Raw genomic sequence first — 21,236 nt, forward strand, 5'->3', positions numbered from 1 at the left:
AGTTCATTTCAGTTCAGTCGCTCAGTCGTGTCTGACTCTTTGCGACCCCATGAATTGCAGCACGCCAGGCCTCCCTGTCCATCACCAACTCCCGGAGTTCACTCAAACTCACATCCATCGAGTCGGTGATGCCATCCAGCCATCTCATCCTCTGTCATCCCCTTCTCCTCCTGCCCCCAATCCCTCCCAGCATCAGAGTCTTTTCCAATGAGTCAGCTCTTCCCATCCGGTGGCCAAAGTACTGGAGTTTCAGCTTTAGCATCATTCCTTCCAAAGATCACCCACTACTGATCTCCTTTAGAATGGACTGGTTGGATCTCCTTGCAGTCCAAGGGACGCTCAAGAGTCTTCTCCAACACCACCATGCAAAAGCATCAGTTCTTCGGCGCTCAGCTTTCTTCACAGTCCAACTCTCACATCCATACATGACTACTGGAAAAACCATAGCCTTGACTAGACAGATCTTTGTTGGCAAAGTAATGTCTCTGCTTTTGAATATGCTATCTAGGTTGGTCGTAACTTTCCTTCCAAGGATTAAGCATCTTTTAATTTCATGGCTGCAATCACCATCGGCAGTGATTTTGGAGCCCCCTGAAATAAAGTCTGACACTGTTTCCCCTGTTTCCCCATCTATTTCCATGAAGTGATGGGACCAGATGCCATGATCTTAGTTTTTTGAATGTTGAGCTGAAGCTTCCTGATGGGAGAGACTGACTGAGGGGGAAACTGTATCTTGTTCTGATGGGTGGGGTCATGCTCAGTAAATCTTTAATCCAATTTTCTTTGAAGGGTGGCGCTGTGTTCCCTCCCTGTTATTTGACCTGAGGCCAAATTATGGTGGAGGTAATGAAGATAATGGGGACTTTCTTCAAAAGGTCCCATTCAAGCACTCCTTGGTCTATGCTAAAAGCATCAAATTGATGCTTTTGAACTGTTGTCTTGGAGAAGACTCTTGAGACAGCAAGGAGCTTCAACCAGTTAATCCTAAAGGAAATCAGTTCTGACTATTCATTGTTAGGACTGATGCTGAAGCTGAAGCTCTAATACTTTGGCCATCTGATGTGAAGTACTGACTCCTTTGAAAAAACCTTGATGCTGGGAAGGATTGAAGGCAGGAGGAGAAGTGGACAACAAAAGATGAGATGGTTGGATGGCATCACCAACTTGATGGACTTGAGTTTAAGGAAGCTCCAGGAGTTTTTGATGGACAGGGAAGTTTGGAATGCTGCAGTCCATGGGGTTGCAAAGAGTAGGACATGACTGAGTGACTGAACTGAACTGGGTTATGTTTCTCTTTCAGAAGTTGTGCCCTGCCACTTTCCCTCCTGTTATAAGATCACATATATTGTAAGAGACATGATTGGGAGAGAATCTTAGTCTTCTGTGTCCTAGGCAGTTTCTTTCCATGACATGCTTCTAACATAGACTTAAATTGCTTTTTAGTAAATCTAGTAAGTGTTTTTAAAGCAACTTAATAAGTACCAGATTTGAAAATAAATCACCATTTAATATCAGAATAATTGTTATAATTTCACCTTTCCCTTGTATCCCTTTTAAGCCCAGGGGAAATAGTCAATTACCTATGGACAAAAGGGAGGGAAAGTGTGTAAATTGAAATTCCAAACACAGCTTCTGCCCAAGTTCTGCCATTATCAAAGGATCTCCTTTCTGTAGTTTGCCTTTTTGGACCTTGATTTGCCCTTTTGTAAAATCAAAAAATTGGATCATATCACCCTCACAGTCACATCCAACTCCGTTATTCCCTTATTCTAAAATCACTAAGGCCCAAAGCACAGTTACAGAAAAAGACTGACACAAATAAAAAGAGTAGGAGAACTGTTAAAGAAAACTGAGAGGGAGGGAGCGGGAATCCTGGGACATTGGCTTATTGCCTGTCTCTCTAATCTTCTTGGGATATCACATAAACCTTGGGAAGGGCCCTGTGGTGGTTATACTGTCTACTCTCATTAACTCAGTAAATCCGCTGGCAGATGAATGAATGGGTTCATTTTAAAAATGATGTCAAATTACTTGGCATCTGTTGATAGATAAGCAAAGCACTGCTCACTAAAATTAAAAGAATGATTTGCTTGATGTTAAATAGATAAGATACCTGATTGTTAAACAACATTTTAAATTTAAAATTTGTTTTTGAAGTGTGCTCTTGGCCTCAGTTTACCTAAGTTTGCATATGTTTAATTTTTTGCCTTCTGTATTATTTCATCTGATAATGAAATTTACATTTTCTGACCAAAAGTTTTATACAGATTCCAGTTATAGGACAGTTTTTTATTTATTTTTTTAAATCTATGTCATTGTGCCGGGAAGTGAGAGAAAAGACAAACATCTGACCATATCTATATAATAGATTCTTGGAATTTAGTGGACTGTATTTAACCTTGATCCTACATATCTGTAGTCTCAATCCTTTCTACATTTGAGCTCCAGCTTCTTATTTGTAAAATAAATTCAATAAAAGCATTATCTGATGACTGTATTTCATAAGCTTAACCAGTATACCAAACAAAAGCAGCTTATTTTAAAATATAATCAAAAGTAAAGTTCATAAAAATAACTATAAGAAGACATAATTTCTTTTCTGATCAAAACATAGCTATATTTTGCATTAGAATAATGCATAGTAAATTTGTTTTCTTAAGTTGAAATAATGTTCAACTGTATTAATTGTGGGGGCTTCGTGTTGACTCAGATAGTAAAGAATCTGTCTGCAATGCAGGAGACCCAGGTTCAGTGACTGGGTCAGGAAGATCCCCTGAAGGGAATAGCTACACACACCACTATTCTTGCCTGGAGAATTCCATGGATAGGAGTCGAACGGCTATAGTCCATGGGGTTTCAAAGTTGGAGGCTTTTATTTTTTTTTTTTTAATCTAGGACAGAGTAACTGTAAAATATGTGTGAAACATTCAATTTCTATATCTATTTTTCTTATTCCATTACAGAGTAGGATTGAGATGGTTAATGGAGTATTGATGATCCACAATGTGAATCAATCGGATGCTGGAATGTATCAGTGTTTGGCTGAAAATAAATACGGAACCATTTATGCAAGTGCTGAACTGAAGATTTTAGGTATGCATTTTCTAACTAAATAAATAGGAAAGAAGTGTGGCTTCTTTTCATGCTCTAATTCTTACTATACTGAAGGTTTATGATGTGATTGTAAAAATCTATTTTATCTTTTAAAAATAAATAATATGCCTTGCTGATATGTACTTTTTAAATTTTGGGAGATAAGGTTATATGGCATACAGTTTGTCCCATAACTTTTATTTTCTTTAATTTTAGTTTTAATCATAACAGATTTACACAATATATCTTTTCTATGGCTTTAAAAAATCACATAAGAAAAGTATGGTAACTTTCAAGGAAACTTGTCATAAGGGTAGAGGATCAGAATATAGGTTATCAACATCGCAATGCTTAATATTTTCCCAAGCTGCTCCTACCTACCAGTAGGCATGGGGCTCCTGCAAGGCAGGACTCCCAAGAAAGCATTCCCTGTTAAAGGGATGTTATCACCTTAAAAGGTTAATGAGAGCCCTCCTAAAGCCAGGCACAGTAAGCTCATAGGGTTACATCTGGAATATAACCAGAACACAAGCACTACTTCACACTTTACTACAAGAAAAATTCAATCCAGGGAAATAGACTACCAGATTGAGTCTCTTTAGGTCACTGGACTTGATTTTCCTTTTTCTCACTCTCAAGATTTTATAAATTTTGGTTCTGGAACAGGAGAGAGACTTAGATGATCTTAATACACCATTTCTCAAAAGTGGGCAAAAGCCTGAGTGTGCTTTGTACTTCCCACTGACCCAAAGCACAACATTAACAGAAACACCCAAGCTCTTGGAATCTAAAAATGCGCCTTTCATATATCAGTTAAATATAATATGCCATAAATCAACTTGAATTATGAATGTTTACATTTGAAATTTCTTCATACTATAACAAATCCATCCAATGTTGATACAGGAGTCCATGTTTCAGTGTATTACACCCTAACCAATCAAAAAGTATTTGCTTTCTTGTTAACTCATACAGTTGTATTTCTGAATTAAAAAAAACTGCTTCAGAACTCACCTAATCAATGGTTTATCCAGAAACACTCTCAAATGGGTCCCTTTCTTATTCAAAAATATATTTTCAAAATTACCTTTAATAAGGTATATCCCCAGTAGGCAACAAAATATGTTATCTTTCTATAAATTTCTAAACTTTTCTTTCAATTTCTTAACTCATTTCAGTTGGTACCTTTTTCTGTTTGTGATGCATAGATATCTTTTAATGTTATGTGCTATGCTAAAACATTAGATATCTTTTAATGTTATGTGTTATGTGCTAGTATAACTATGTTATACTTCTATGTAGTGAACATAAAACACAAATGAAATATTCATAAGTTGTCAGACTGGCATAAATAAATGTCTAAGATACAATAAACTCGTACAGATATTTTCCAGTTTCTCTTTTAGATATAAAAGTGTCTCTTTTTTGTTTGTTTGTTTGTTTGTTTCACATATTCTTTTTTTTATTTTATTTTTAAACTTTACATAATTGTATTAGTTTTGCCAAATATCAAAATGAATCCATCACAGGTATACATGTGCTCCCCATCCTGAACCATCCTCCCTCCTCCCTCCCCATACCATCCCTCTGGGTCATCCCAGTGCACTAGCCCCAAGCATCTAGTATCATGCATAGTTCAGCATTTTAGGAATCAGTGAACTAAAATGGACTGGAATGAGTGAATTTAACTCAGATGACCATTATATCTAATACTTTGGGTAAGAATCCCTTAGATGAAATAGAGTAGCCATCATAGTCAACAAGAGTCTGAAGTGCAATACTTGGATGCAATCTGAAAAACGACAGAATCATCTCTTTTTGTTTCCAAGGCAAACCATTCAATATCACAGTAATCCAAGTCTATGCCCCAACGACTAATGCTGAAGAAGCTGAACAGTTCGGTGAAGAACTACAAGACCTTCTAGAACAAACACCCCAAAAAGATATCCGTTTCATTATAGGGGACTGAAATGCAAAAGTAGAAAGTCGACAAATACCTGGAGTAACCGGCAAATTTGACCTTGAAGTACAGATGAAGCAGGGCAAAGACTAACAGCGTTTTGCCAAGAGAATGCAGTGGTCATAGCAAATACCCTCTTCCAACAACACAAGAGAAGATTCTACACATGGTCATCACCAGAAGGTCAATACCAAAATCAGATTGATTATATTCTTTGCAGCCAAGGATGTAGAAGCTCTATACAGTCAGCAAAAAATGAGGCTGAAAGCTGACTGTGGGTGAGATTATGAACTCCCTATTGCCAAATTCAGACTTAAAGAAAGTAAGGAAAACCACTAGGCCATTCAGGTATGACCTAAATCAAATCCCTTATGATTATACAGTGGAAGTGACAAATAGATTCAAGGGATTAGATCTGATAAAGTGCTTAAAGAACCATGGAGGGAATTCATCACATTGTACAGGAGACAGGGATCAAGACCATCCCCAAGAAAAAGAAATGCAAAATGGCAAAGTGGTCGACTGAGGAAGCCTTACAAATAGCTGAGAAAAGAAGAGAAGCTAAAGGTAAAGGAGAAAAGGAAAGATACACACATTTGAACACAAAGTCCTGAAGAATAGCAAGGAAAGATAAGAAAGCCTTCCTCAGTGATAAATGCAAAGAAAAAGAGGAAAACAATAGAATGGGAAAAGACTAGAGATCTCAAGAAAAGCAGAGATACCAAGGGAATATTTCATGCAAAGATGGGCACAATTAAGGACAGAGAAACTATACAAAAAGATCTTCAGAAACCATATAATCACAATGGTGTGATCACTCACCTAGAGCCAGACATCCTGAAATTAAAAGTCAAGTGGGCCTTAGGAGGCATCACTATGAACAAAGCTAGTGGACATGATGGAATTACAGGTGAGCTATTTCAAATCCTAAAAGATGATGCTGTGAAAGTGCTGCACTCAATATGTCACCAAATTTGGAAAACTCAGCAGTGACCACAGGACTGGAAAAGGTCAGTTTTCATTCCAATCCCAAAGAAAGGCAATGCCAAAGAATGCTCAAGCTACCACACAGTTGCACTCATCTCACACACTAGTAAAGTAATGCTCAAAATTCTCCAAGCCAGGCTTCAGCAATACGTGAACCGTGAACTTCCAGATGTTCAAGCTGGGCTTAAAAAGGCCGGGGAACCAGAGATCAAACTGTCAACGTCTGTTGGATCATGGAAAAACACCAGAGTTCCAGAAAAACACCTACTTCTTCTTTATTGACTATGGCAAAGCCTTTGACTTTTGGATCACAACAAACTATGGAAAATTCTTAAAGAGATGGGAATAACTGCACCCCCTACCTGACTCCTGGGAAATCTGTATTCAGGTCAAGAAGCAACAGTTAGAACTGGACATGGAACAGCAGACTGGTTCCAAATTGGGAAAGGAGTATGTCAAGGCTGTATATTGTTGCCCTGCTTAATTAACTTATATGCAGAGTACATCATGCAAAGTGCTGGGCTGGATGAAGCACAAGCTGGAATCAAGTTTGCTGGGAGAAATATCAATAACTTCAGATATGCAGATGACACCACCCTTATGGCAGAAAATGAAGAAGAACTAAAGAGCTTCTTGATGAAAGTGAAAGAGGAGAGTGAAAAAGTTGGCTTAGAAGTCAACACTCAGAAAACTAAAATCATGACATCTGGTCCCATCGCTTCATGGGAAATAGATGAGGAAACACTGGGAACAGTAAGACTTTGAGTGCAGCCATGAAATTAAAAGGCATTTGCTCCTTGGAAGAAAAGCTATGACCAAGCTAGACAGCATATTAAAAAGCAGGGACATTCTTTTGCCAACAAAGGTCCATCTAGTCAAAGCTATGTTTTTTTCCAGTAGTCATGTATGAGTGTGAGAGTTGGAATACAAAGACAGCTGAGCACCAAAGAACAGATGCTTTTGAACTGTGATGTTGGAGAAGACTCTTGACAGCCTCTTGGACTACAAGGAGATCCAACCAATCCATCCTAAAGGAAATCAGTCCTGAATATTCATTGGAAGGACTGATGATGAAGATGAAACTCCAATACTTTGGCCATCTGATGGGAAGAACTGACTCATTGAAAAGACCTTGATTCTGGGAAAGATTGAAGGCAGGAGGAGAAGGGGATGACAGAGGATGAGATGGTTGAATGGCATCTCTGACAGGCTTGCCATGAGTTTGAATAGGCTCCAGGATTTGGTGGTGCAGCAAGCCTTGCATGCTGCAGTCCATGGGGTAATAGTTGGATATGACTGAGCGACTGATCTGCACTGAACTTTAATTCATCATTTTTAACCACAGTTACCTACTGGAATGTCTTGGGAAGTTTAAATGAAAACTATTAATAAAAATCTAGTAATACAAATAAATATTAATGAATGTTCAGGCCTAGGTGAATAATTGCAACCAATGAGTTGAAATTTGAATTATTCAATTTCTTAAAAATGTATTTCTTAAAACTCTACATTTAGTTTTGTACATTATTTAAATGCACTTCTCAGGTGGCCCCATGCTAAAGAAGCTGCCTGCCAATGCAGGAGATGCAGGAGATCCCAGTTCCGTGCCTGGGTCAGGAAGACCCCTGAAGTAGAAAATGGTAACCTGTTCCAGTATTCTTGCCTGGAAAATTATGTGTGGCAATGATCTGAAATGACTGAGAATCTGAACACACACACACATACACATTATTAAATAAAATATGCGTCGAGACTCAGAGATTAGAAACAGCTGACACAGGATTGCCTTCTCCACAGATAGCCTCCATTTTTCCAAAGGAAGGCCCAAACAGACCCATGTTCAACCCCTTCACCTTTTGCCCAAGGGGATCATTAAGCTTTCACAATTAAAGTTTAATTATAATTAAAGCATCTCATTCTTTGAAACAACTTTTGTCTGTGGACTTCCCTGGTGGCTCAGATGGTAAAGCGTCTGCCTACAATGCAGGAGACACAGGTTCAGTAGGCCCCACAATTGTAAGAACCTGCTAAAGGAAAGGACAGCCAATAAGATATCTATTAAGTAATAATTAAATTAAATTTCAAATTAGTGCCTTTTATATGTGTAGGTATCCTATGATTTTATTAAAAATGCATTCCAAAGATAAAATTGCCTAAACTCAGTGAATCATCCATTAGAAATTACTGTCATTGCTTCTGGTAGAATTAACCTTTTCTTTTTTATAGCTTCAGCTCCCACTTTTGCACTGAATCAACTGAAGAAAACAATAATTATTCCCAAAGACCAAGAAGTCATCATAGAGTGCAAACCTCAAGGATCTCCAAAACCAACTATCTCTTGGAAGAAGGGAGACAAAGCAGTTAGAGAAAATAAAAGGTTAGAAGTCTATTTCATAATTTAAACTTTTAATATCAGACTTTTCTGAAGTTGCAGATGATACAGACAAAATATATGAGTCTTAACATAATGGTGAGACATATTTCATGAAATGACTGAGCTATGGTTTTGTCTTCATAATCATTAAAAAAAGATCAAGTGATCTATAAAGGAAAAAGTTCTATCTCAAAATGGCCATATTTCTTTGTTTTTGTGGTATTTCAGCACCAACTGGGAATTTCACCAGATTATGAAGAAAGCAAACACTTTCATTCAGTTAGTTAATTCTTCATTTTGGGTCTCTACGTGTAAGGACCCAGAAGTTATCTATGATAATTTTTAGATGATGAGTTCTCATTTCAATGTTAGTATTAAAAATAATATAAACATATTCTTAGTTACTTTTTCATTTTGGGTCTCCCAGGTTTGAGGACCGAGAAGTTATCTATGATAATTTTTAGATGATGGGTTCTCATTTCAATGTTAGTATTAAAAATAATATAAACATATTCTTGATATCCTGAGTAATCCTTTTATGACAGAATACTGCCAAGCAAAATTTGGGTCTAAATTTTCATTTTTGCTTTAATTATGTTTATGAAAAATACTATAGAATTATTTCAGTTGCTACATGCAAATGAGGAATGTACAGAGAACTGTCTACCATATAAAGGTCTGTCATTGATACATAAAGCCAAAGCAGAGCATAGGACTACAAATGGGGGGAAATGATGAGAGCATCACATAGTTGCACAACAGTCCATGTACGACAAATTCAAAAGTCCCATGCGTTACCAATCATTATCATCTGGTGTTGCAAATGGTGGTTTGATAAAATATTATCCTCTATTATGTTAAAATAATGTTGCATATTGTTTAGGTTATGTTTTTTATTGGATTTATAAAAATAAGGAGTTTATGTTTTGATTTATGTTTCAGTCTCAGTAAACATATAGCTAAAATAATTTAAGTCAGCATTAGAGTCCATTAAACAATTCCTTAAGTAATTTTGGAATATTTTGACATATTTGAAAAATATCTTTGGAATATACGCTTTTCCCATTGAAGTCTGAGAAATATTATTTTAAGTTGCATGTCTCTAATGAAATAATTTATGAATGATTGGATTATGATCAGTCCCAAGGATCTATGCTGCCTAGAATTGATATGGATTATCGTGAACATTGGGTTTCCCAGGTAGCACCAGTGGTAAGGAATCCATCTGCAATGCAAGAGATGAGGGTTTGATCCCTGGGTCGGGAAGATCCCCTGGAATACAGCATGGCAGCCCTCTCAAATATTCTTGCCTGGAGAATCCCACGGACAGAGGACCCTGGTGGGCTATGGTCCATAGGGTCACAAAGAGTTGGATATGATTGAAGTGACTTATCTCGCACATAATGGATATTTTGTTAAAAAAAAAAAATACTCTTTCTTAGTGCAAGTGAGATTGGGGAGCGAATTACAAGCTGTAAGTTTAGTGTTGCATTTGGTTGAACTGTATATGGTTGAAGTGAATTTTTAATGATTATTGCTCAGAAATATGGAAAAAACAAAGAAACAAAAAAAACAAAGAAACAAAAACCTCACACAAACCTTTCATTATAATAGAAGAAAATGAATTTATAGTATCCTAGTAAGAACATATACTTTACATTGCTTAGTTAGCATTTTTTGAATATATTAAATTTTCTCATAATATCATCAATATATATATGCCATATTAGTATAAGCCATTCCATTTGAAATGCATTACTTTGTTTTATGTTTGAAAATGACATGTGAGCCTTGTCTTATTTATTTCAGTTCACCATAGAATGTCCCTCATCAACTATTTGTAGACATCACATTGAGTTTAATAAGCCTAGTGCTATCACTTTTGTCAAAGCAAAAGTACTGAAAGAGGAATGGGATTATGAATTTCTATTACAAAAATATGAGTGTAATAAACTTTTTATTTTACAGAAGTCAAAATTCATAGTTATGAATTTTCCATTTTTCTTGCTCCCTTTTCTATTTACTGCTAACTCCTTGGTTAACAATGAAATACAATGGCATCAAACTAAGATCACTCACATTTTCATATTTCAATACCTCTGGTCAAAATGCTATTTAGCAATAATATTGAAAGGTGTTTTTATTTAAGTAAAAGTAAGATCTGGACACAATTACTTAGTATTTTATTACCCTGAACTATATGTTTAAATCTGTAAATTGGTTTAATTTAATAACAAATATCAAATATAATAGGTGCATCTTTATTCTTAAAAATTGGCAGGCACACTTGTAAAATATAATTTTTAGTGATATATAACTTACTAACATTTTCGGCAGTGTCAAGTTTCACTAAGAATACAATCTAGTTGAATATAAAAAATAAATGTTCAAATATTAAAATAAGAGGCTAAGATTTAAATAACAGTAGAAAGAATTCCACAAAGCATTATAAGAATACACATAGATAGTGGACAATTGTACATTCTAAAAATATGAGCTCAAAACAAAAGTTTAAATGTATATATTTTATATGCTTTAGAAGAGTATTTCAATTACATATGACAACTTGTTTTCTTACATATATTTTAGATCATTTGTATCTGTTAAAAGCACTTCAGCCATTTGTAAGTAGAAAGGGAGTGTTTTGCAAAAAGTTTTCAGTTTTGTCTCAGATTCAAAGGATTTGCTAACAAAATAAGTCACACATTATATACAAATGAATAATACCACTATTTATTAGAGAACTACCTAGCTTACTTTCTTTACTAACATTAAAAGAAAAGAGAAACAGCAGAGGAGAGCAATAATACATACCTCACCAAATTGGATTTGCTCCCATCCAGACTTAAGTCTCATGTCACAGCACATACTGAGTCCTAACTGGGCAAAGGTCCCAGGCCGTACATCCACTCTGTGGGTGAGTCTCTTAAAATTGTAGTTTAGGGTTTATAATCCCTCATTCATCAACCTGTGAGCAAATTGAAGCTCTGCTTTCATGTTAATGGTGTTTGTTTTGCCATGTAAAACTTGGAATGTTGTTAAGATCCAGGGCTTGTTTGGCCAGGCCCCCTCCAGGGGCTCAACAACTCCAAGATTCCTTACCTGTCTTATCTATGGTGCTGCAAGTCTTGCACTCACACCAGGCAGTCTGGGCGCTCACAGTCAGGTCAGGTCCAGGCAGGTTAGAAGCAAGGTCAGAGGCCTGCTCTGCATTGTCTCTTAAGCCTAAAAAGACTATTTAATTTCCCTAACAGGGACATGTTAGAAAACTGTTAATACTTTGAAAATTTAGGGTCATATGTATTTCACATTGGGGCACAGGTTCAAATTATTGTTTATTTTGTTATAAATATGTTCAGCATTCATGTAATCTGCATCAAGTATGTCCTTCACTCATCCAAACTATAATTAGAAAAAAAATGTTAAATGAATACCCTGACCTTCATTCACAATTTTCAGAGTTATTTGGGGTCTTTCCAAAATAGGATTAAAACAGCAAATGGCAATTTCCTATATGGAGACATAAACACTAGTATTACATTGGGAAAATGGTATTAAAATAATAATATATCATAAGAGGAGCATTAGGTATGAGAAACATATCACTTTCAAAGCATAAAATTGTGTCCAGAGGAATAATCTAAAAATGAAATAAAAGATTTCAATTGCAGAAAAAAAAATTGTCACCAAATCAGCTGAAAATATGTCAGAAACTCAAAATGGTGAATTTGAATCAGCATTAATTTCAATGTAATTCTAAACTGTAAATCTATAACAACTTGCGGTTAATAAGTCATTTATTTTATCAATAGAGTGTCAATTTATTACCTTACCCTCTTCTGCCACATTTTGATGGGTATGTCGGGGTGCATTGTAATTTCCTCAGTTCTGTCTTGCTGCAGCAAAGATTTGAAATGGTGGGCTCGTGTTACAGCTTGGTTACAGCTCAATTTTATTCTGAAAATAAAAGGTAGTACACCCTGGAGGCATGAGGGCAGGCCGACCCCAAAGGAGAGACCTCAGTCCCTCTTGACTTCCTCCTTTTATATGTTTGTTTCCTCCTCCCCTTGAGCCTACCCTATGCAAATTGGGCTAGCCAAGAAGGCCGCTTGTTTGTTTCACCTGAATTTCTCACTCCAGTCCATGGATTTTCTTTTCTTCCATTTTCGTGGACTTTTTCCTTTGTCTTTTAGGCACTGCCATTTTGGACTCCTTTTTCCTATTCTAACTACCTAACAGAATGTTCCCAAATTCAGTTTCATTTTGTTTTGGGAAGGATTCTTCGAAACACAAACTTTCTTAAATTTATCTGTTTTGCTAAAGAAATACATAAATCATTATCCTAAAGTTTAAAGGGCTTCCTGGGTGGCTCAGCAGTAAATAATCCGCCTGTAATGCAGGGGTCATAGGAGACAGGGGTTCAATACCTGGGTTGGGAAGATCTCCTGGAGGAGGACATTTCAACCCACTCCAGTATTCTTGCCTGGAGAACCTCCAAGGACAGAGGAGCCTAGTAGGCTACATTCCATAGAGTCACAGAGAGACTGACAGGACTGAAGATACTTTAGCATGCACACATGCATGCAAATTTTAAATGTAATAAAGAATAACTAGGACACAACATGAATTTTAGAAGAAATGTGATTAACAAATAAGTTGCCTGATTATACATACAAAATATTTCATTCATTTGGCCCTAAGTGGTAAAACTAAAATATGTAAGAAAATGGATTATGTCAGAGTTTGTGAGTTGTTTATAGTCATTTGTTTTTTTATAAGAATGAATTGTCTATACCAGGATATAATCGGTATGAACTGCTGGTCAAACAGTAAATCATATTATTACTAATAATGATGATGATTGCTTTTAAGTCCATAGCATTTATAATTTACAGAGAAGTTTATCATTGTGGGTAACAGTAGAACCCAGTGTGTAAAGCGGGAAGATGATGAGTTTTCAACAGGTTACTTAATTTTCTTACTGATAAAATTAGGATCTAAAAGAATAAGAGTAACTGTTAGGTACTGAGAAATAAATGAAATTTTGTGTGTAAAATACATTGGCTGGTATATGGCATTCAGTAAGTGCTCAATAAATGTTACTGTGTTGATAAATCTGTTGCTGCTGATGTGGACAGTGGTGGTGGTGGTGGTGATGATGTCATTTGAACTTTTGAGTCTTTGGATACTGGTCTTAATTTTTCTTATCAGTAGTTCTGAAAAACTTTAACACTTTCCTATCCTTTCTCCAATAATTAGGGGAAACATGCCTAAATTAAGTTATTATCTGGCATTTAAAAAGCCTTTAGTGCTTTCCATATGATAAATTTGCTAATCTATGTTAGCATTCTTTATCCATCAGACTCCAAACCTACACTTCTTGGCATTTTTTCATGGTATGGCCATTCTCACCAACCTTACCTATTCTTGGTTCAATATTATTAGGATAGTTTTTGAACTAGCGGGCTCAATAGTTACCTGTTCTGTGATCAGTATCATAGGCCATGTTAATATACATGTAATGAATATACATAGAGAGTAATGGAAATAGAGAGGAAGATTTTTAAACTATATTTGGGTATTTTTTTTTTTTTTTATGGAATCTCCAGGTTTTGTCCCATTGCTTTAAAAAATCACCAGCACATGTCCACTTAAGTTCCTTTATCGATCATGTCCATTTTCATACTGAAACTAATTTGTTCCAGGAATACTAAGACATGAAACAGTCCATAGGGATTTTCTCCTCTAGTGTACTTTCATTCAGAATCTTCTGCTCATCAAACGCATATTAGATTTTCACTTCAGCTCATTATTTCCATTACTTGGCCATTAACTTCTGTTAAAATATAATCACCCAGAGGCACTCCAGCAGTGCACAAATATTAAGCCTTCATTATTCCATGTTCATTTTCTGTATTTTTTGTGGGCAAAGACAATCTTGGCTGAAATGAAGAATACATTGCTTTTGCAAAGGCACAGGTTTTTTGTTTATTCTCCATCTGCATATATTAAAACTGTTATTGAAACCCATAAAATATGTCATGTATGTTTTTAAAATTGTTCACAATTATTGTAATAAGTACCAATTTTCATTTCTAGACCAAGGAGAGTGGGTACCAGTTATGGAGAAAATGGACTATAATTCAGATGGGTGCTAAGGAAACCCTGTATCCCAAAATATAAAAAGTATCCTATGGAGGGGTAGTATTATAGTGTATTTTTTTTTTTCTTTTATGGGACTATAATCTAAGTAAAGACTTGCTGAAAATCCTTTGTAATAATCCCCTCCTCACCAAAGGAGCTTCAGAACAGCGAAGTTTCCAACTCAGTCATTTAACACGCACAGAAAATTGCACTTGAAGTGCCCATTAGTTGACTTCTGGTGGGAATTCATGTTGTGTTTATTAGGCAACAATGATCAGGCTCACATACTGACTCACAGACATATGGAAAAATATATTCTTAGCACAAGCCCTAAAGGACATCGTTACTGAGGGGAAAACAAAGTCTTCTTTTGTTTTCTCAGGAAGAAAAGGAATTCATGGGTATAATTAGGACCTTGTTTCTGTCCCTCTGTTTCCATCTACATGCTGTGTCTGCTAATGAACAAGCTGTTTTGTTGTTTCCTCTGTGACAATGTCTTTTACATATTAAGAACATAAAACAATATAGACCCTGGGTATCTTGTTTTTTTTTTTTTTTTTTTTCTTCCAGAGTCTAAGAAATTGTAAATGAGAGAAAATGAGCATTCATATATCAAGAATATATTAGTTGACTTCCTTTGTAAACTAAAATCTATGCTTTCAAAGGAAATAAAATAATCTTAGGGAAGTGAGGGTTGATAGCTACTTTCATAAGATGTAATACTTGTGAATTGTTTACAAGATACAATGTGTTATCTGCCACTCATGGATGGGGATGCTATTCCAGAGGTCCACTGAACTGAAGGGGGTTAGGAGGAAATGGCCTTATACTCCTTATGGTGGGGTTAGGATGCTGACTTCCTGGTCTTAAAAACTAACTGCACAAGGGTCTGCCTGATTAACCTTCTCTTTAAAATCTTAGCAAAACACAAAACAGGAAAAAAAGCAAAGTCATAGGACCATTGGAAATTAAGCAATGTAGAGGAACACATTTTTGGCCTCTAGGAAGAATCAGGTAAAAATAGGCTCAATTAAGAAATGATCAAAAGACCGTTCAATCCTAGACCTTTGAAACTACAACTAAATCAAAATATGAAGGGAACAAGGAATCTTCTGCTACCTTCTACTTTATGCCCATACATATTAAATTCAGAAATTCGGCCTCATTACAAATTGACTTGAATCCTTCTACTATACAGAAGCTACTCTTTAAGATGGAAAGAAGTTTCTCTCCCTACTCCCTCCCATCAACACCAATCCAGGATAAGTTTGAGGATCATGAATCCATCAAGGGGCTGGGCAAATACATAAACTTTAAGATTTGAAGTTTTTCATAAATGAACAATTTTAGTAAATAATGTTATAAAGGAAAAATAATGAAATCCATGGATTCTTGAAATTAGAAACAATAAAGCAGTCAGCTTTTTCCAGGAATCAGTTTACCTGAAAATTGAAATATCATAAGGAAGAGAGAGCAGGAATCAACAAACATCTTGCCTCTATCCAAATGACTTGTATTAGAGGTCTCAGTTCAGTTCAGTTCAGTCGCTCAGTCATGTCCGACTCTGCGACCCCACAAATCCCAGCATGCCAGGCCTCCCTGTCCATCACCAACTCCCAGAGTTCACTCAGACTCACGTCCATTGAGCCAGTGATGCCATCCAGCCATCACATCCTCTGTCGTTCCTTTCTCCTCCTGCCCCCAATCCCTCCCAGCATCAGAGTCTTTTCCAATAAGTCAACCCTTCGCATGAGGTGGCCAAAGTACTGGAGTTTCAGCTTTGGCATCATTCCTTCCAAAGAAATCCCAGGGCTGATATCCTTCAGAATGGACTGGTTGGATCTCCTTGCAGTCCAAGGGACTCTCAAGAGTCTTCTCCAACACCACAGTTCAAAAGCATCAATTCTTCAGCACTCACCTTTCTTCACAGTCCAACTCTCACATCCATACATGACCACAGGAAAAACCATAGCCTTGACTAGACAGACCTTTGTTGGCAAAGTAGTGTCTCTGCTTTTCAATATGCTATCTAGGTTGGTCATAACTTTCCTTCTAAGGAGTAAGCATCTTTTAATTTCATGGCTGCAGTCACCATCTGCAGTGATTTTGGAGCCCAGAAAAATAAAGTCTGCCACTATTTCCACTGTTTCCCCATGCACTGATGGGACAAGATGCCATGATCTTAGTTTTCTGAATGTTGAGCTTAAGCCAACTGTTTCACTCTCCACTTTCACTTTCATCAAGAGGCTTTTGAGTTCCTCTTCACTTTCTGCCATAAGGGTGGTGTCATCTGCATATCTGAGGTTATTGATATTTCTCCCTGCAATCTTGATTCCAGCTTGTGCTTCTTCCAGCTCAGCGTTTCTCATGATGTACTCTGCATATTAGGGGTCTAGTGAAGCCTAAATATATTTTACTTGGTCTTGGGCAGCTGACTGGTGTCAAGATTAATATTTGAGGAAGGGACTCAGACATTGATAGAAATAGTGAAGGGAGGCAAGTGAAACTAAGAATGTTACTAGTAGACAAAGCCAAGCCTCTGAACATGGAAGCCCAAAAGAGTGAAAAGCAGAGAGATCTGTAAAGTGTAAAAGCTAATTTATACTCACAAATATGAGAACAAGACGTGAAAACAAACAAATGTAATAAGCATAGCTGACAGGAATAGATTCAATATAAGTAGATACCAATTTTGTGTCTATGCCTACATATAGTAGATGCCCGAAATTGTTCACAGAATACCCCTAAGAGGTGGATTATAGGTAATTTTAATTTTGTGCTTTCCTGTACTTTACAAATTTTATATAATTATTATATACTATTTTCTAATTTATGTACTAGTAAGGAAAGTTAAGGTATAGACTAAAAAATTTGTAGGAGTAAATTTCTTAAAATCACATATATCTCTAATAAATTAATTCAAATAGATTTGAGTTGGACATATAAAAAGGTAAGAACATTCTTATCCATCCTGCTATAATTTTTACATCTTTAAGAAGAGTATCTACTTGGTTTTGGAAACAATTTGAATTGCTTGCCCTAGTCTTTTAAAGATTTATTCTAAAAAAAATTGGTATGATTTATTTCAGTCCAATTTGAACAGATCTCTGTTTTATTCTACCATCCTTTCAATCAACTGACCAATTGAGCAAAACTTCAATCAATAGAAAATGAAATTTTCAATCCAATTTAAGCATGCGTTTAACCGTTTTTCTTGGGTTTCCTTCTTTTTTTTTTTTCCATTTCCCCCTACTCTCCCATAAAAGCCATGGTTTTCCCCATTACCAGAGGAATATTCTCAAAGCACAGCTTTGAAGATGTCATATACATGCTTAAATTACTGATAATCTTCTACTGAATACAATAATAACCCATGAGTATATTTGAAGTTCTCCACATTTTCCATGTTTTTTCCATTAGTCCATCTAATAGATATGAAGTTGAAATCTATGAAATTTCTACTTTGTCACTTAAAAATGAATGAAGAGCAAGTATTTCATATGGTTCACACTAATATTTAAACATACCTGCAATGCTATAATGCTTGATGCCAGGAATGGAGTTGTGACTAGAATGTGCAGTGTACCTACCAACATGAAGTTCAGAATCTACACCTGCCTTATTAACTGTTCAACTCTCTTTCACTCTCTGTGTATCTCTACCCATTTATTTCTTCTTTCAAAACAAAACAAAAAAAAAAAAACTCCAAAGTATTTTATCTTTAATTAAAATGGACTCTCACAATCCCCCAAATCAGACTCTTTATTTTCTCACCTTGTAACCTTTACTCAAATGTTTCCCTTCTCTCTCCTCTACTCCTTGTAGCATACTAGTAAACCTCAATACATAAATCAAATTCCTTATGATTATACAGTGGAAGTGAGAAACAGATTTAAGGGACTAGATGTGATAGACAGTGTCCCTGATGAACTATGGACAGAGGTTCATGACATTGTACAGGAGACAGGGATCAAGACCATCTCCATGGAAAAGAAATGCAAAACAGCAAAATGGCTGTCTGAGGAGGCCGTACAAATAGTTGTGAAAAGAAGAGAAGTGAAAAGCAAAGGAGAAAAGGAAAAACATAAGCATCTGAATGCAGAGTTCTGAAGAATAGCAAGGAGAGATAAGAAAGCCTTCCTCAGCAATCAATGCAAAGAAATAGAGGAAAACAACAGAATGGGAAAGACTAGAGATCTCTTTAAGAAAATTAGAGATACCAAGGGAATATTTCATACAAAGATGGGCTCAATAAAGGACAGAAATGGTATGGACCTAACAGAAGCAGAAGATATTAAGAAAAGGTTGCAAGAATACACAGAAAAACTGTACAAAAAAGATCTTCATGACCCAGATAAACACGATGGTGTGAGCACTCACCTAGAGCCAGGCATCCTGGAATGTGAAGTCAAGTGGGCCTTAGAAAGCATCACTACAAACAAAGCTAGTGGAGGTGATAAAATTCCAGTTGAGCTATTTCAAATCCTGAAAGATGATGCTGTGAAAGTGCTGCACTCAATATGCCAGCAAATTTGGAAAACTCAGCAGTGGCCACAGGACAGGAAAAGGTCAGTTTTCATTCCAATCCCAAAGAATGGCAATGCCAAAGAATGCTCAAACTACCACACAATTGCACTCATCTTACACGCTAGTAAAGTAATGCTCAAAATTCTCCAAGCCAGGCTTCAGCAATATGTGAACTGTGAAATTCCAGATGTTCAAACTGGTTTTAGAAAAGGCAGAGGAACCAGAGATCAAATTGCCAACATCTGCTGGATCATGGAAAAAGCAAGAGAGTTCCAGAAAAACATCTATTTCTGCTTTACTGACTATGCCAAAGACTTTGACTGTGTGGATCACAATAAACTGTGGAAAATTCTGAAAGAGATGGGAATACCAGACCACCTAACCTGCCTCTTAAGAAACCTACATGCAGGTCAGGAAGCAACAGTTAGACTGTACATGGAACAACATACTGGTTGCAAATAGGAAAAGGAGTATGTCAAAGGTGTATATTTTCACCCTGCTTATTTAACTTCTATGCAGGGTACATCATGAGAAATGCTGGGCTGGAAGAAGCACAAGCTGGAATCAAGATTGCAGGGAGAAATATAAATAACCTCAGATATGCAGATGACACCACCCTTATGGCAGAAAGTGAAGAGGAACTCAAAAGCTTCTTGATGAAAGTGAAAGAGGAGAGTGAAAAAGTTGGCTTAAGGATCAACATTCATAAAACGAAGAAAATGGCATCTGGTCTCATCACTTCATGGGAAATAGATGGGGAAACAGTGGAAACAGTGGCAGACTTTATTTTTCTGGGCTCCAAAATCACTGCAGATGGTGATTGCAATCATGAAATTAAAAGACACTTACTCCTTGGAAGGAAAGTTATGTCCAACATAGATAGCATATTGAAAAGCAGAGATATTACTTTGCCAACAAAGGTATGTCTAGTCAAGGCTATGGTTTTTCCAGTGGTCACGTATGGATGTGAGACTTGGACTGTGAAGAAAGCTGAGTGCCAAAGGATTGATGCTTTTGAACTGTGGTGTTGGAGAAGACTCTTGAGACTCCCTTGGACTGCAAGGAGATCCAACCAGTCCAACCTAAAGGAGATCAGTCCTGAGTGTTCATTGAAAGAACTGATGCTGAAGGTGAAACTCTAGTACTTTGGCCACCTCATGGGAAGAGTTGACTCATTGGAAAAGACCCTGATGCTGGAAGGGATTGGGGGCAGGAGGAGAAGGGAACGGCAGAGGATGAGATGGCTGGATGGCATCACCAACTTGATGGACATGAGTTTGGGTGAAGTCCGGGAGTTGGTGATGGACAAGGATGCCTGGCGTGCTGCGATTCATGGGGTTGCAAAGATTTGGACACGACTGAGCGACCAAACTGAGCTGACTGAACTGAAACCTCAATAACATTTGAAATCCTAACTCAAGAGGATGAACAGTCTTCTTATGCTTTCCCAGCATTGGAAATGTATCAAGAAGCTGTAGTTAGTAGAAATTTCAGTAAATGATTTAGCTCAAATTTAATTTAATTTATAGTATGAAATAAATTTAGCTCAAATTTAATTTATAGTATGAAATTTAATTTATAGTATGAAATAAATTAATTTATTTCATATAAAATAAATTATATTTCATATAAATAAATTATAAATTAATAAATTATATTTCATATAAATAAATTATAAATTAATAAATTATATTTCATATAAATAAATTATAAATTAATAAATTAATTTAATTTATAGTATGAAATAAATTTAGCTCAAATTTAATTTATAGTATGAAATTTAATTTATAGTATGAAATAAATTTAGCTCAAATTTAATTTAATTTATAGTATGAAGCAATTCACAACCCTCTGAATTAGATATTGTCATCGCTGATATAACAATTTTGAAACTTAAGGAGAGTAAGTGACTTGTTCAAGGTCATCCATCATAATGCTGAGCTTTAAAGCAAGTCTTATATTTGTCAGTGATTCTGTGATAATCTTAGCAATCAGATTGCCCTGCAGTGATGTTGCATTTCAATCCACATGGAGAATACTTATAGAATTCCTTCAGTGTCCATGATGTTTCTGATAATTCTAATTCATCTTCCCTGTCTGTACTCAAAATCTGCATGACCAACTTCATAGGCCGTTTTCTCTCTCTCACAC

At 36.2% G+C, this 21,236-nt stretch overlaps 1 protein-coding gene across 1 annotated transcript in view; it reads left to right on the plus strand.

The window, feature by feature from the left end:
- The window catches only part of CNTN5 (contactin 5), a 663,141-nt gene that overhangs the window by 334,675 nt on the left and 307,230 nt on the right, over window positions 1-21,236 (plus strand). Inside the window, exons 9-10 of the mRNA XM_070383116.1 lie at window positions 2,964-3,093; window positions 8,267-8,417. Of these exons, the coding sequence (XP_070239217.1) occupies window positions 2,964-3,093; window positions 8,267-8,417 (281 nt within the window). The remainder of the gene's footprint in view (window positions 1-2,963; window positions 3,094-8,266; window positions 8,418-21,236) is intronic.

Source organism: Bos mutus, chromosome 15, assembly GCF_027580195.1.
Source record: "Bos mutus isolate GX-2022 chromosome 15, NWIPB_WYAK_1.1, whole genome shotgun sequence".
In the NCBI taxonomy this organism is placed as follows: Eukaryota; Metazoa; Chordata; class Mammalia; order Artiodactyla; family Bovidae; genus Bos; species Bos mutus.